This window comes from Corapipo altera, unplaced genomic scaffold, assembly GCF_003945725.1.
Source record: "Corapipo altera isolate COAL_440 unplaced genomic scaffold, ASM394572v1 1, whole genome shotgun sequence".
Taxonomy (NCBI): Eukaryota; Metazoa; Chordata; class Aves; order Passeriformes; family Pipridae; genus Corapipo; species Corapipo altera.
In genome coordinates, this window is record NW_020884873.1 from 10681795 (window position 1) to 10698753 (window position 16959).

A 16959-nucleotide genomic window follows, 5' to 3' on the forward strand; every position below is an offset into this window, starting at 1 on the left:
GCTGAAGCCCTTGGTAACATGATTTGTCTTCCTAGTCACCCACTTGTGCAGCATTTTTAAACTACCCTGTCAGTAAACTTAAATTCCAGCTGGGCTATAATAAAGCATCCCTTGAACATCCAAAAGCAAGGCACAGATATTTGTGTCAGGCCCCAGCATTACTATATCACAACCACGCTCTCACCAGGACAGACAGTCCTGGGTTTTTTATTCAGTGAAGCTGGTTCTAACATCAGCTCTCCTGGTAAAATACCCAAACCATTCTTATTCTCTCCTACAGGATGATGGGGGCATTCTATGAGAGTGATACTTTTCCATTAATATGCGGGACCCGAGGGGTGTTTCACAGGGGATGGTGAAAAGAGTGGGGTCCTTTAGGAACATGCCAGTAGGACCAGCCTTAACCTAACAGCTGAGAGAGTAGCTCAGGGAGCACCTCCTCAGGCGGGGAAAGCTGTGCCAGCCTCAAATACCAGATCCTTCCTTGCAAGGCAGGGCTCTATTGAGCATATCACACAGACATCCCTGTGCATCGCCTCTTCTCTCCTTGGTGCACTCCAAATTCTGTACCTCCATATCAATCATCTCCCGAGGCAGGGGGGTCTCTGGGTACTTTTCTCGCTTGACTATCTCAACATCGTCTTCCATCTCATTTTCCAGAAAACCTACAAGGAAAGGACACATAAGTCTCAATACAGAGCTACCCCTGCTTCATCGTCCTGGTCACCAGCTCGTTGCTCAGCCAGGACCGAGGTGCCCCACGGAGGTGTGACAAGATGCAACGATATACAAGGGCCATCATCACAGTGCATATACACAGAGGTCAAGAAATTACACTCAGCAACCTCCTTTCACAGTGAAGAGGCTGTTTCTTCTGAAGTCGTGGTGGCCACTCCCACCTGGACAGCTTTCAGCCCTGCCACAAGTAGCATGGCCCCCTTTATTTGGGGCAGTGAGTAAGGCACACAGAAAGCTCAGGTTTCTCTCCTTTGCTCCTACAATGGCAAGTGCAGTCACCGTGGCTACAGTGGGCACCAGCGTTGTGGTGGGGAGAGTGCAGAGCTCCCAGGACACATGTCCACAGGACAACAGGCATCATGAGCTCTGCTGCTGGGGTTTTAAGGACTTATCCCCTGGGCCACGAGAAGTGTGTGTGCCAACAGCTGGTGCACTGGTGTAAGAGTGAGGTTATTTGGATTAGCCTCCTGCCCAGCTCCAGATTTATCTTGTGATTTTATAAAAGCTAATTAACCTCCTTTCAGTTCAGTTAACCATTTTCAAAACAGGGGCAATAATTTATTGCCCATATGGGGTGAAGTGGTAATTAGCTGACGCATGGAAAACATTTCCAGGGGCTCAGATGAAAACATCACCATTTTGCCACTAATTCTGCTCCCCAGTGTGAGAGCACTTAAAGAAATAAATCCCACACCACCAGTTGGCAGGAAGCCGACTGCATTTGACAAGCATTTACTTACGCAGGATCCTCTCCAAGGATTCGCACCTTCTCACTTCATTCACAAACTTTCTCTGGAAGCTGTTGACATTCACATTCAGCTAAAAACAGGAGGGAAAACAAGCCTGGGGCTGAAGGCTGCACACTGCTGTGCTCATTTTTAACATCAGCAGAGAATGAATGCCTTTGGTGCAGATGGCAGACACCGCTGGATCTGAGAGGCTTCTAGTGGCAGGGTGACACCATGAGCTTCCTTACGGCCAGGGACATGGTGGCCTTACACTAGGTTCATTGCCCCACAACCTTGCTGTGACAGCAGGAGTCACAGATGGACTCTCATTGAGAGAGCCCCTGTTTTCTGGTGATGGAAGGAATTGTTCTACAGTTGTGTGGAGGGCATGCAGAGCACTGGATGGGGGGGACTCAGGGATGGGGAGGTACTCAGTATCATAGTTTTTTTTCAGATCAGCCTTGGGGAAGTCCCGTTTTCACCATGGACTTTTTGGCCATCCTGCAGATGCACCTTTCCCAAGTGCTTTGAGGGAAGGACAAGCACACCACAGGGTATATCTCAGCATGACAGCCAGGTACTACTCACATCTCTGAACTGTACCAGACCCAGCTCCCCAAGCTCAGCCACGCAGCAGTAGGCAGCCTCCACCTGAAGGAAGAGCTGCATCAGGCTCATCTCCTCACTCCGGAAGACCGAGGCCATTTTGTCCACTCTCCTCTGACTTGGATGTCTGTGAGAGTCTCTGTGGCAGCAGCACAGTGTTCCTTGCCCAGGGAGGTGCCAGAAGGTGCCAGGCACTGCAGGAACATTGGAAATCACTGAGTCAAAGTGCTAGGAGATAACCCAGTGCTGCCCATAATGTCCTACTAAAGGGTTTCTTCACCTCCTAAGAGCCTCCTTGAACCCACATGAGGCTTCATCCCACCAGAGCAGTGATAAGTGCTAAGGGGAAAGAGGGGAGTCACCAGTCCCCTGTGACAGATGATGAGAAAATACCCTCCCCTGTCCTCTGCTGGACCTAAGACCCTTCAGACCACTGCACTCAAGTGTTTTATTTGGGTTTTGGATGCTGAGCTTGTAAAGGACTGAATTTCTCTTTGCCTTAAACACAGAGACAAAAAAAAATAAATCATTAATTTCATCTTGCAATTAGACAAGTGAAAGAGGCCTGACTGGTTTTTGTCACTTTCACTGGTAGTGTGAATGCATCGCAAACACATCTGGAGCATGTTATATGGGCGTGAGAAGAGCAGTTTATTGTATTTAAATTAAAATAACCTTTGAGATTTCAAAATAATTTTCTCCCCATGAAGGACTGTTTTCAAAATGAGATACATGAAATAACATGTATTAACAAAGGTTCCTCTCATTTCTATGCTTCTTATTATTTACTCAGAGTAACCTGAACATACAAACTGCCTTTGGTTGTTCTCACACAAAATTAACTGATTAGCATGCACAAACACGGTAATTATCCTTTCTCAGAGAAAAACATGGAAGTAGATACACTTCTTGTATGCATTTAATTTTGTAGCAAGCTTACATTTTATAAATAGCAAAACAAAATCCCTTTACAACCTCACTTCTATTTGTTGACAGAGATGGCAATTCAATTGTCTTTAATGCCTTCTCTCTTCATAAACCTTGTCTTTCAGCATTTTTTAAAAACTGTGGATTCTATGAATTTTCTTTATAATATATGACAGATTTATCTTAAATATGAAAGAAACATTTTGCAAGATATTAAAGGCTTTTTTGACAGCAGCACCATAGTCACAAATCTGCATTTACTTAGTTGTCCTGTGAGTTTTCCTTGTCTTACTTTCTGTACCCATTCACTCAAAGATTTAAGATGCTGAAAATACAATATATGACAACTAGTAGCTTGTTAAAAGAAGACATCATGTGCCAGCTCCAATAAGTTGAGTAAGGATATAAATTTTAAATTATTTGGACATTTTTCAGCAAACTGTATTTTTCACAGGGAAAAGAGATAAAAGCTACAGCAGTCTTCCACTACTCATGCAATTAAGTAAATCTCATTTTCAAAAAGTTTAAAAGATCATCAAAATATCTTAATTTCTCGAGACTGAAAAATGTGAAGAAACAATAATTTTAAGCGGTTTGTATTTCTAAACCTACGGTTAGCTTCCATAGAAAAATGTTACACCTTTAGAATTAAAAGGACAAAACTCAAATGAGTTATTTAGAAATGTCTTCGTTAAAATGCTTCTAACCATCAAAACCAAGGGTTCTGTTTTTCCTTGATAATCAGTCAGTGAAAACCCCAAAAGATCACTTTGATCTTAATTTGGAATGGGGGGGGGGGAAGGGGGGGAAGAAAAAGAGAAACCTCTTTCCAGCCTGGAAACCCTTCCCAGCCCTGCTCCAAGGAAGGCAGAGTGTTCGCCCCTTATCCACTCCTACAAATGCAGGAGGCTCGCCCAAAAGCACTTGCTGCCAGCCATGCCTCTACCAACACAACCCCCCCCCCCCCCCCCCAGGTTTTCCCTTTGGCAGAAGAACAGTTAATTGAGGAATCACTCACACTTCCCCCGGTCGCTATTTCCCAGCAGTACTGCACTGCATTAAAACGCACCGGGTTTCGGGCAGGGTAGATCCCAGTGCTGCAAGCTGCTTTGGAGAAGGTGTCTGTGGGATTTACCTTTCAGCCACCACGCTCCTTTCTGTCAGCCCCTCTGCCCAGGGCAGGGGGGAGCTGTCCCCTGGGTTTGCCGGGTGTCCGTCAGGCGATGACAGCGGGGCTGTGCTCTGGCATCGCTGCGGGCACCGCGCCGGGCGAGGAGGGCGGCGAGCGGAGCGCCCCGGCCACCTGTCCCGTCTCGCACAGGGCACGGCAAACCTCTTCTTTTAAGGTCAAAGCTGGTCTGGACCAGAGAAGGGAAACCCTTTCTATCCCTAAACAACCTCCGGGTGGACTGGACCCAGCGCTGTCTGGCTCTGTCACAACCTCTGTGTCAGGTCTGTGACAAGTGCGAGGTGTTTTGCGGCTTGTTGAAACCAATAACAGATGGGGCAATGCCGGCTCACACCGCCCCGGCCGCCCGAAAGCGGGCGAGAACCTTCGAAACCTGCTGTGTGTGGGGGGCCATAAACCCGTAAGAGCTCATTTGCAAGCTCTGGATGGAGGATCAGTCGTCAAGCAGGTGGAAAACTTCTGCGCTGTTTCTCGCGGATTTTTCCTCGCTGAAGGCAGTCTGGGAAAGGGTAGGGGAACAATGGGAGATTAATGATTTTCCTGCCGCGGGGGGCGGGCAGAGCGATACAGGAAAGAGAGGGCTGAGAGAGCAGGGGCTCTGTCAGCAGAGCTGTGCTAACCTGGGACAGTACTGGCAGGGAACTTGATTCTCACCCTTTGAAATAACAAATGCTGGGGGGAAAAGTGGCTTTATAGACTTTTTGCCACTTCAGCTGCTAAAGCAAAGGCACCAGAGAGAAATTTGGCCCCTTTTTAAACCAATGTCTTATCTCCCACTGAGGCAGAGGAGGCAGGGTTTCACCCTGATGAGTAAGGCTGGCTGGGTTAGTAGTAAATCTAGCACTCAGAAGAAAAAATTAATCTCAAAAGGAGAGCTAATGAAAATGCATGGCTATATGCAAATTGTAAAGTTCCCCTTAAAGAAATGCTTTCTCAGGCCTGTTCTTTCTGAGGTATCCAGTAACCCCGACCTGACAAGACCAAGGGTGTAGTTTGCCCAAGGGAACACTGCTGAAAAGAAAGCAACAGCAGAGGGTTTCCCAGCACAGGGGGTTTCTATTCAAAAGCAACAAAGAGTGGTCCCACCTGGCAAAGTCAACCAGTGTGAGAGGGGTCCTGCTGGCTCAAATCCCGCTGCCTCAAGCTGTTTGACCCAAAAAGGAGGTATTAAAAATTATAAGGTGGGCCTAAAAGTTGCATTTTACTCAGCAAACCACCCAGCTGAACTGATCGTGGGGCCCCTTGGGCTCCCACCCACTGTGGCTGCACTGTGCTCCTCCTATACCAGCCACTGCCCACAGTCAGTTCTGCTTTCTCTATCAATTCTACCAAAGAAAGGTAGTAAAAGCTTTCTGCTGGGAAATTGGAAATTTTCTTGGTAAGGCAGATGTGAAGTCATTGCTGTCGACCAAACAACTACCATGCAGGGCTGTGGAGAAACTCCTGTGGCAAAGAAAGGACTTCGTCTTTCAGCCCATGCAGTAATACTAAATAACAGGAATCATCACTCAGTTCTCAGCTGGTGTATCTTGACACAACAAAACAAAACAAAACAGCTTCTCAGGCTACTCCCCTCACCTCTGAACACATTCTTCCCCCTGGATTCATTTGATGCTATCCATTTTGCACCTTTACTGCTCTTACTCACTTTTACTCAGCCCCGGAGTTATACTCAGCTACTCCCCTACAAGCTGTCAGGGCTGGGGGAGCAGAAGCAGGTCCCAGCACACACTTCATGCCCCAAGCAAGCTGCACTATGCTGGCCGTTCTGTCCTGTTAGACAAGGAGCAAGAAAACATGGAAAGCAGGGTTAAAGTAATTTCTCCTGCCCTCTCCTGCACCCTTCCCACGTGAGAAGCAGAAAGGAGAGAAGCAGAAAGCATATCCCATTTCATGCCTCTGGCATGTGGGAGTAAGAACATTATATTCTAATAATCTCATTAATGCAGATCGGATGATGAGGGCCAATGATGAGGCACCAATTGCAGAAGCCCCATCAGTGGGCCCATTGTTGGTGCCGGCTGCTCTGCCCGGGAGAGCTGAAGGCAGCCCTTCTCTGGCAGCCCTGCACTGCCTGGCTGATCTTGGGCCCCCTCACTGGGGTCTCCAGAGGAACAGCATGGGGTCACAGCAGGGTCACAGGCTCAACATTTGTCTAATAGCAACCCCAGCCTGGACTGGAAAACACAAAGGACATCCCTGTCCAAAATGCTAGAGTTGTATTCCTTTTTGTGGCAGAAAGCACATCCCCTCTTCTCTTCTTTCCTTTAAAGAGCAAAACCTTTGTGGTTTTGATATTTTTCTATATTTGCCAAGTTTTAAAAATCCTCTGTTTATCTTAGACAGCTATTTTTCACATCAATGAAGACACCAAAAAATCAACCCCCTTCCTGATGGACATATTATTGGCATCAGGCTTACGATTCTGAGCTTTTAAAAGTAATTTTAAGGCCTTTATAAAGACTCTTAAGCTTTTTTGAGTTTTATAAAGGCCACATAGGAGGGAGCTCACCCCACAGTACAAAGACTGGGATTTGCTAACAGGCAGACCCGTCTCCCCAACAAATGCCTTTTCTAGAGTTGAACTGTGAGATTTTGCTACCTACAAAGAACTTGTCAGAGAAAGATCTGCTCTTATGGTCCCACCAAGAGCACAGACCATCTTGGTGTCTAGCATCATGACCTCAATGGCTGCACACAGTAACTAATCAGCAGCTTCAGTGTGCCACCATACACAACTCAGGAGGGTCCCTAACACACAATCCCTCCAGTCGGGCTGTCATCACCTTCAGCAGCACTGGGAAGTGTCAGGCAGCTGTAGGTAGCTCTGGGATCAGACCTATAACTACTCCATGCTTAGTTCTACCATGCAGAGGGTTTGTGTGGTTATATGGGATATTAATTTTTGAGCTCTCTTTTACCAAAAATCCTTTTTGTCATAACAGCTAAGCATAGTACCACCTAAGGTACACTGAAACAAGAGTAGGGGTGTAGTTATCCCAACCTCAAGTGACATTCAGAAAAAAAAAAGATTTGTCCTCTATCACTGACTGATACACCCAGAGGTGATGCACCTGCTCTGCTCTTGTGGACTGTGTGTTTTGCCCTGAGTTAAATACCATGCTATGGCTCAATTGCCATCATGCTGGTTACTGCAGGGATGGAACACAATTGCAGCAGCAATCAGATTTCATTTGGAATGAAAAATACAAACATGTTGCCTATGTAAACAGAATATATAGAGAGAAAGAGACAGTGTATGTGTGTGTGATAAAGGTAATACCTGTCTGAGAGCCACACCTGGTGGTGACGTGTCAAGGGCAATACTTCGGTCATCAGAGAATCTTAACTGTGAAGCTCTCTATGGCACAAAATATATTGAATGGTAGGTATTGCCTCATTTGTAACCATCAGGAAAAGCTGACCTGCAGCCCTACGCACTGTGGAAGAGACTCCAAGGGGAGAGCTGGGGAAGTATCTGATTTTAGAGTAAATAGAGTCTTGCCTTCGGAACTGCATGAAAATAGGATCCTGAGGAAATGAAGCCCTGTCTCTGCAGGGGCTGCAGTTGTGCCTTGTGTGCCAGGGCACTCTCATGGAGGGAGACAAGTATAGAAACTAGGGGAAGGCTTTGGAGCATCTTATCACTCTTCAGGCAGCCACAGCACTGACTGAAATATGAACGTGTTACAAAGAAGAAATGAAACAAATCCAAATTTGTGTCAGGAGATGATTTTACAGAGCTCCCATTGTGTCTGAACTTATCAAGCAAAGCCTTCATTTCCAATCCAATCCAAAAATTGCTGAAGCCAAGTGCAGCCTGTTCACCACTTCAGGAGAGTTTGGAGCAGGCCCTTTCTGAACCACAGACGGAACACATTTTGGAAAGGAAAAGAAATACATTATGTTAATTGTGCAAATTTTCAGCATCCCTTAGAAATGGGCACATTTACCTGCAAGCTGACAAAGAGCATTTAGTTAATAGTTAAAATTCAAAAGACATTTCATTACAAATTGAATCATTCATGCAATAGTAGAGCAGTTTTGTCTTTTCATTTCCCCTCAAGCATTTTGTGCTGCACAGAACACTTTTGTACTCATTACTTTTGCAAAATTAACTGCCAGGCCAACTTTCAGGGGGAATTGTGGTTGAGAAATTCAGGAGGGAAAGGTGAAGCTGGAAGAAAGGAGAGGGCATTTTCCTGGTAAAGAGTTGAGGTTTAATTTTGATGCAACAGGTAGCTCAGATAAATACCCTCAGATAAATCAAAAGCAACCACTACAAGAGGACCTAGATGCTGAAACGAGGTAGAGATGAAGATTGTCCTATCGGTGAACTTGGAGCAGCTCTGAGTTGGAGTCTCCTGCTGTGACTCAGGACTGGGGTCACACACCCAACCTGGCTGCCAGCCGAGCACGACACACCTTGTGCCACCCCGGTGTCAGCTGAAGGACAGGGCCGTGCATCCCGGCAGCAGCAGGAGGTGACTGTCACAGACCAGCCTGCACAGCCCTTACTCTGCCAGCCCTGGCAGCATGTTGATATGAAAACAGGGAGACAAGGTGGGTAAACATGCCCGTTTCAGCTGACCTGCCCTCATCTGCAGCTCAGTGTGCCCTCTCTCTGGAGGGAACCTCCAGCTGCCGTGTCCTGCTGCATCATGGAAATATTTTCAGCTGGGTGGGAACAGAATGTTTTTGGTGGCGAGAGAGGACAAGTGGGTTCACCCCACAGAAATGCTGGGCAGGGCTAAGAAGGGCTTTGCTGCCAAGGTTTTTCTTAAATGAAGGGAGACCAAATCCACCTCACAGCTTTGCACAGCTGTCCCCTGTTGTATGCTATTCCTGTGGTAAGCCTGTCATGTCCCTTCGTGTGGGTTTTAGCAGCGTGAAACAAAAAAAAGAGAAAATTATTAAATTCTATCCTACAAGGATTGCTGCCAAGGTGCCTTCCCCTGTGCCTCCTTTAAGACTGGTTGCATATCCAGAACAGGCCCCAGACAGCTTCATTCTAAACCCAAAACCATGAGTGACCACTGCAGAAGAGCACCAGCAACCTGCTCCCTGAGGAGCCCATCTCTCCCAGTGCCTTCCTGCCTGATTAAATGCCTGAAATTTTCTCTAACAAGTGTATCATCACATCAAAGATAGGAACAAGCACAGCCAACAGCCTCGGGAAGAGCAGAAATATGTGCTGCTCTTCAGACCAGGAAAACAACACCAGCACTTCAACAATGTGGCTTTTCAACAATTCTCACTCTCCAGCTGGTATCATTTTGCCAGCAGCCCTCTTGGCCTGCAGGTAGAGCTCTGCTGGTGGGAAGGCACAGCTTCTGGCTTTGCCCACATCAAGGAGGAGGTGGCACAACCACCAGCGAAGAAAGAACAGCTTTTCCAGAACCACGTTGCAGATGGCAATGGAAGCAGTGACACCGCTGTGCTCACAGGGCGAGAACAGCAGCAGCTTCTTCCTATGCAGATGCCCCAAACCGGAACTGATCCCAACCCAAGCCATTGGTACTCTGCAATAGCTGTCAGTAACCTACACAAAGCCAATGGTTTCACCCCATTTCTTTGTGGGAATGTGCCCACACTCTGTGTATCCTGTGTTAACAGCTGCTGTACCAGCATGACCTAAGCCTGCTGTTTTTTAGGATTCCACACAGCCCTTCCGAAAAAGCATCACTGGGAAAGTCAAGCAAGAAACCATGCAAAATCAAAGCCAAATAGGGAGACAAATTCTCTACCCCAATCCTCTGCTCCCTTCCAGCTCTATTATACCATCTTCATAGGACGAAAAGAAGATTCAGAAGCTGCCTGGGACTCTGCTGGGAAGGGCTGGCTCTGGAGGCCTTTCCTCCCTCTAGCTGCAGCATATCCTAGGGAGAAAACTTTAAGCTTAACCTTCAGGGGCCAACTCCTGGTATCTACCTCCCACTGAAGCTGTTTCGGTCAAAGCCCTTCTCCTTCCTCACCCGGTTTTGGCAGGAAAGTTCGAGGTGTCCTGGCAGCAGGAAGCTCCCTTGCTCCACCCTCTGCTCTGCACACCAGTTCTCTGAGCTTATCAAGGATTTGCTGCACCAGAGCTGCCAGAGACAGCGACCTGTTCCGTGTGGACACTCGGGTGGGAGCTGGATCCCTGGCATGAAGCACTTCAAGCCCTGGGCAGCCTCCACTGTGCTCCTCTTCACTGCTGCGCTCTGGGATTCCTGCTCAGCAGGTATTTCTCTTTTATGCTTCAGTTTTTATACCCTGCCCTTTCCACCCACATATATTGCCCACTGACAGTAATTTGTTCTTTCAAAATGAGGCGGGCTCCCTTGTCTCACCTACGGACTGTAAAAAGATGGAATTGATTAATGCTAATGAGAATTACAGGACATGATTGGTCATTCTGTAGAGATGCTCTTTTGGCAGCAGGATTTACAGATCCACTGTCAATGTGACTGAGCTGCAGGCTGCTCCACTGAATGGCAAGGAGATAGGGAACCACAGTTATTTGGTCTTCCTGTGCTTGCTGAGGAAAGGACCATTTGCAGTAACACCCAAGGGGCTTGATGTAGTGTGGTTTAGCTTTTATTGGGTGCTTTTTGCAGAAAATCTGGTTTTGGTCCCACCTTAATTATAAAAGTTGCCTAAAACCAAAATGTAAATGGGACCTGTGAGCTGCCCCTTTCCCACCAGGGTCCTGCCTGAATTTGTATATCAGCACCAGATGAGACCTGCCAGCTGTTTAAAGATGGGTTAGCTTTGAGAGCCTGTTCTTTGGGCTGCAAAGTCTATAAACATGAACCAATGCTCAGTATGCTGCAGCACTTCCTTCCACAGATCATACACAGGTTTTAACAATTCTTCCCAGTGCTCCCGTAAGGTACTTATTAACTGAGAAAACAAATTATGGGCTTGGCCAAGGTCATTCAGCAAGCGTCCTAACAGAGTCAGACAGAGGAACGGGGAGTATTCAGACCCTTCCCTGGAGCAGGCTGCCCAGAGACCCACTCTGAGCATGGCAGAGGTCATGAGGAAAGCTCTGGTATTGCTGATGGTGAATCAGCTCAAAATGCAAAGCTGAGCAATGGAAGGTGACCCAAGAGGGACATCTCCCGCAAGACAACCTCAGTTTATTTGCTGTTACTTGGAAAATACCAAACTCAAAGCAAAGGTTTGCTCAAAGGTCTTATTCTGTTTTGTTTTCCTGAGCTGAAATTAAACCTGAGCTATTATTTTGCAATCTTCAGTGAAATCAGGCTGAAACTGATTTTCGCTATCAGACTCCAATTTATCAGCTCTGAGCAATGGTTTGACTGGAGATAGTTATCTCATACCTTCTGCCTGGTCTATGGACAACCAGCACACCTTCACCCTGTAGCCTCTCTGGGCCATTTTTCATCTATGTGCAGGGGATGCTCCACCTGGCTGAACTTGAAGTATGCTGTTCATGGGAGCACAGGAAGAGGTATTTCTTAGATTCCCTTCCTTCTGCAGCAGGGGACAGACAGGTGTTGATGCACAGGGACCACAGCAATTCGTGCTTTTCCCCCACTCAGGCATCCTGCAGCTGTCCTTGCATCTGATCCCACAGTGCTACAGGGAGCACACTGAAGCTGAGGGGCAGGTCTTCCTTAGGAAGACTAAGGAAGCTTTGGCCGATGACATGGACAGATTTGGAGGGCTGGAGAGCAGCCAAAGAGTTGTGCCAGAGTGTATGTGTGTTCTGGCTATGAGTAGGAAGCAGGATAAAGAGGCAAAACCTTCATCAAATCTTCTGGCCCTCTCCGGCCGTTACTTATTTCTGTATGTTGTATTTTCCAACCTGAGATGGTTACCATGCTGGTCCAAACTGGAGTCCAGCCAGAGCAGTGTCAGATGCTCTGAACTGCAGCAAAGCCAAAGCTTCCCCCTGGGGCCATGGTGGACCTGCTTAGGCCCTCCCTGGATGGGCTCAGCCCTCGGCTCTGCCTGACTTCTGCATACCCTAGAGTTACTGGGATTTTTCTAAGGACAAAAGGAGGCAGATGTACAGCCTGCTGGCCATGGATCTCCCCATGCCACTGAATGGTCTCTCTCATTTCAGTCCTTGCTTGTTCTGCCCCTGTGGCTTGGGAAAGAACAGTGGTTAATTTGAGCTCCGAGTGAACAGCTCAAATCAGGGTCCCACTCAGGCAGAAGGACAGAACCTCCTCCTTATGGCTGCTGCTAGAGCAGGTCTCTGGAGCATGTGTTGACAGTGGTGGGATAAGAAAGTGTACCCTAATGCAGCAATGTTTAGGGGCAGGAACTTCCTTTCTCGAAGTTGGGTCCATCCTACAGACCTCTGCAAGGCCAGATTTTTCAGATTTTCATGTTAGATGTCCAGTATTGCTTTTCTAATCCAGCTTGCCTTTTCTCCTTCTGGCAGCAGCTGAAGCCATCTCCAATGTTTCAGGAAGCTCCACGCCCACAACTGAGTATGAACCACTATGTCTTAGTAAGTCTTCATAAATCATTACTACCACGTTAAAGTTAGGTGATGAGTCTACACAGGTGACTGAGAGGGTGTCCTGGAAAGGGATTTATCTGCTGTCAAGGCCTATGGTTGTGGGTGAACCTCTAGGATGCACTTCTAAGACTCCTCCATTGGCACGGTATAGTATCTTAGGTACACTGAGAAAGACGCATAGGTTTGAACAGACTAATTGATAGCTAATTCAAAGCTCCCTGCCAGACCACCTGCCTGTAGGCACTATATGGATTCCCAAGAGAACCTCTTTCCCTATCCTCTCAGGCCTTTCCCAAAGAGCCAGCTCCAAGCAACTTGAGATCCCACCAGTGCTCCCTGAGTCATTCTCCAACTCAAACATCAAACATCCCCCACAATCTTGCACTTCCTGTATTATAGTACATGTACCAACACAGTTATGTTACTTGAAAGCATGGCATAGGCATATAGGCATCCCTCTCCCTTCTCTGGGCACACACAAGACATACCTCTGTGATGGGAATTCCTGCTCTCTGCAGTGCAGGACGGTTGTACTGTGTGCACTGAAAGCCAACGCACATGGTTGGGGACACCATGGTCCTCCCTGACATACATGAATGAGAGCAGCTGAGCAGCACCTGCACTTGCCTTTTCCCTGGAAATGTGCAAGAGGCTGGATGCCCTTCACCGAGCTCAGGAGGCATTTCCTTTTCACAGCTAACAAGCTTCATGAACATCAACACACAATATATGCAAATTCCTGGGTGCTGGGGTTTCACACTCAGCTTCTGTCCGAGCCCAAGGGGTTGAAATATCATGGTCCTTCAGGCTCCCTTTGATATTTCCACATTACCACACAGGATATAGACACAGAGCTGGTATCTTCACAGTGCCCTTGGAATGGAAAAAGTATAGCAGATGTCTTTAAATAAAAGTATAAATGAAACAACTAACGACATACTCTTTAAGTGCCTTTAGGAAATTGGAGTGATTAAAACAGAAAAAAATGCAAAAGATGCAAGAAAAAAACCCACGGAATTGTTAAAAGTTATTTCATTTTTAAACATGTAAAACAGGGATCTCCTGATAGTGATGTGTTTTGAAGCTGTTACACTTAAGTCACAGTTAAGAGCCCAGCAGAGAGCTGCCACTGCCCCTATTGCTGACAGAGGTATTGGGTACCTAAACTATTGGAGGTCCTGCTGAAAGTGTCTCTACCAGGGATCCTCTTACTCTCCCACATGAGGGTTTCTCTACCCCAGGTTTGTTTTTTATTTTAACTAGCTACTTCTATCATATGCCATTCCTAAAACTGACAGAGGAGACGCCAATTAAAAGATTTCCATAATGGTGGGCGCAGTGGTACGAGGAGCTGCTGAGGTGTTTGGCCAGACAGGGATACTGACTGAAGACATGCAGATGGAACTGAGCACTGCCACCCAACCCGGTTAAGAGCCAGGCTTAGGGGAAAGATGCCAAGGCGGAGTGACAGGCCACAGGGCAGACAGTGAAGTCACTGTCTCATCTGCCTTCTAGTAAAGGAGACCTGTTGTGTACTTGGCCTCCCATCAGCTCACCTCATTTGTTCTCCACCAGATGTGAACTTCTGCACGCAGGCGGCCGTGTGCTGCCCGTCGGGCATGGATGATTACGGGTGGATTGCAGCGGCCGTCGGCTGGAGCCTCTGGTTTCTGACTCTCATCCTGCTCTGCATGGACAAGATCATGAAACTCCGGCCTGACGAACCCAAATACTTGGTGGCCTGAAGCAGGGACTGAAGCCAGCAGGCAGCAGCACCTGGGAGCAGTGAGGTGCAGACAGACGGACAAAGCATTTCAAACACTTCCTAAGAAACTGAAAAAGAAAGGAAACATACCTTCAGCCAAAAAGACCAGATCTAAGCAGGGCAGCTGCTGAGTCTTCATGCTCCCTGGCAGGTTGGAGCTGCCAGCCAAGGTGTGGACTAGGCAAGTCCTTGCAAGCCACCACATATGTCCCACAGTGCAAAAAAAAAATCTTTTCCCTGAGCCGCCTCATGCTTGCTGTGAGAGCAGCAGTAGCAAAGAGAGGCGAAGGACCAGTTACCAGCCTATAGCCTGTTGTCTTAAGACAACCCAGTGCATGATCTTTGGTTTGAAACAGAAAGTGGGCAAATAAAGGTATTTTCTGGAGGATCAACATAACCAGATCCATTACTGGGCTACAGGCTAGGTTACATCAGAAGGAGGATGTAATTCACTGACTTTACCGAGTCCTTCTCCCTCACTAACCTGCAATATTTAAAAGTCTATTAACTGATGCATGGGAAAACTCTCTTATGAAAACTTAGGGATCGTTTGGCCTGGTTTGAAAGTAAAGCTAGTTTTTCCAGTGCCATTTATATGTGAACTGTGTTGCAGGAATTGAATGTTTCTTGTATTTATTCAGCATGCACCTGTCTGAGTAACCAAGCCAAGCTGAACTATGGCAAGCAGGTTTAAACCAGCATATGCAATTCATGTACAAAACTGCTCCTATTTATATAAGGTGATAATAAACACTTATTGATTAAAAGATTCTGACTGACTGGTTTATATGGATCAAGCTTATATTGGCAAGGAATTACTCCACCCAAATTGTTAGAAACAGGATTCTAACAAGATATATTCATACAGGAGGGTTTGCCTCACTGCAGTCAAACTCTGATTTGGGGCAGTTCCATCAGTCTTGGTTTCTATCCATTATTAAATTAATAAATCTGTGTTAAACCTATCTAGACCCACATAGGATTAGCAAACTTGTTAGAGACCAACTGAAATGAAACATAAAAAGTTACTTTTAAACCAAAGAAAGCACCACTGGAGATGTATATCTACTAAAAATCATTATATTCTCCCACCAGCTCATCAATATGTAACTTCTCCAGTGAGAAAAGATAGGCATCAGTTTAAGACTCTTCACATTGATTCTGGCACAAAGTAGATACTTTGATCAGGACAACTCTGTGCCACTTCAAAGTGATGGGCAGTTGTCCCTTATCAGCTATCCACCATCAACAGGAACAGTGACAAGTTTGACACGGAGAAAAGGACACCCTTCCCTATCATTAGTATCACTTAAGACAAAAAGCCTTTCAAAGTGAAACACTGAACAGAGATGCTAGTATCAGGAAAGTAAGTTTTAAAAGGGAAGGGCTTAATTCTCAGTATTCCAATATGCAACAATTAAAACAAAAATAATTTTCACAGGACAAATCTTGGTGTTGGACCAGCCAGCTCTTTCAATGAAAACAACCCCAACAACCAAACAACAAAAAAACCTCTCGTGTATTTACAAACTTACAGAAAAAAAGGACTCTCAGTCAACATCAACACTCAGGTGTAAAGAGCAGTGACTTCACAGTTAAAATCCACTTCAATCACTCGTGTAACAAATCTTCTACATAATTTCTTTCCTTTTATATTAGTGTTAATAGTGGCAAATGTTCATTGGCCTGAAAGCAATGTGAAAGATACTGTGAAAAAAATCTCCACGTATTGGCTTAGTGTCTGCCTTCTGCAGGCCTCTTCCTACAGTTCTCCAGACTTGAGGACATTGTTCTCCTGGTTGGGAACACAGAATTGCCTGCTGGATATGGCACTGGTTTTCACCTTTGAGAAGATGTGCTTCTTAGCTTTTGTATGTCTGAGTTTTAAGTACGTTGATACAAACTTTACAAGTCTTACAGCCAAGTGCAACACCGACAAATGAGCTTTGTAACAAATGGGCAATTCTGGGGGGCTTCCTGAAGCCTGCCTTTAGAAGCACAGCTTGTTTATTTTTCACGCTCTCCAAAACTGCTTGTGGGCAGTTACCTTCAAGGACTGTAGTAGACTTAAACCTCAGGTTTTGCTTCTTGCAGCTTCTGTTGAGGATTCCCAGCTCAACCAAACTGGGGAGGAAAGGAAAAAATCTGTATTTTTTCATACAATGTAGTGCCCCAAAGGATTTTGTGTGCCTATGTTCAAGGGTGAAATCCAAGTCCTCACAGAATCATGTACACAAATGGAGTATCTTACAGATTATTTCTGCTGTGAAATGTATACTTTTTCTAGACCTGTAAACATCTGATCTAATTTCACAGCTTTGTTTCTTACGGCATCGCCTACCTTGCAACTGACATTGTCAGGTTTGATCTGTAGCTGCTTCTTTTCAAGTCATTTGATTGGGTCACTTAGAAAAATGTAGTCCTGTAATGAATCTCATGAAGATACTACTACTCCCAGCATGTTTGAGATCCCTAAACAAAGTGACAAGTGCCCCAAAAACTCAAAGGCTACCAGTGTAAATATCTT

The 16959-nt window shown here is 46.2% G+C and overlaps 2 protein-coding genes across 5 annotated transcripts in view; one reads left to right on the forward strand and one right to left on the reverse strand.

Moving 5' to 3' along the window:
• ATP6V0A4 (ATPase H+ transporting V0 subunit a4) overlaps positions 1–4444 on the reverse strand; it is a 28359-nt gene extending 23915 nt beyond the window's left edge. For 2 of the 3 annotated variants that reach the window (XM_027654427.1, XM_027654414.1), the window contains exons 1-4: positions 4135–4444; positions 2055–2266; positions 1479–1557; positions 571–665 (exon numbers count right to left, since the gene is read on the reverse strand). In XM_027654427.1, coding sequence (XP_027510228.1) covers positions 571–665; positions 1479–1557; positions 2055–2171 — 291 coding nt within the window. In that variant the 5' untranslated portion in view covers positions 2172–2266; positions 4135–4444. Of the gene's footprint in view, positions 1–570; positions 666–1478; positions 1558–2054; positions 2267–4017; positions 4033–4134 lie in introns of those variants that run through there. The other variant, XM_027654417.1, reaches the window with a different exon arrangement.
• Positions 4445–10154: 5710 nt separating this feature from the next.
• On the forward strand, positions 10155–15195 carry TMEM213 (transmembrane protein 213). 2 transcript variants are annotated; one of them, XM_027667846.1, is made up of 3 exons: positions 10155–10408; positions 12590–12655; positions 14243–15195. In XM_027667846.1, exons 1-3 carry the CDS (start codon positions 10333–10335, stop codon positions 14410–14412), a joined length of 312 nt encoding a protein of 103 aa, XP_027523647.1. In that variant the 5' UTR covers positions 10155–10332; the 3' UTR covers positions 14413–15195. The 2 variants fall into 2 exon arrangements, with proteins under 2 accessions (XP_027523647.1, XP_027523638.1); XM_027667837.1 differs by having other exon boundaries at positions 10163–10408; positions 12587–12655.
• Positions 15196–16959: the final 1764 nt, after the last annotated feature.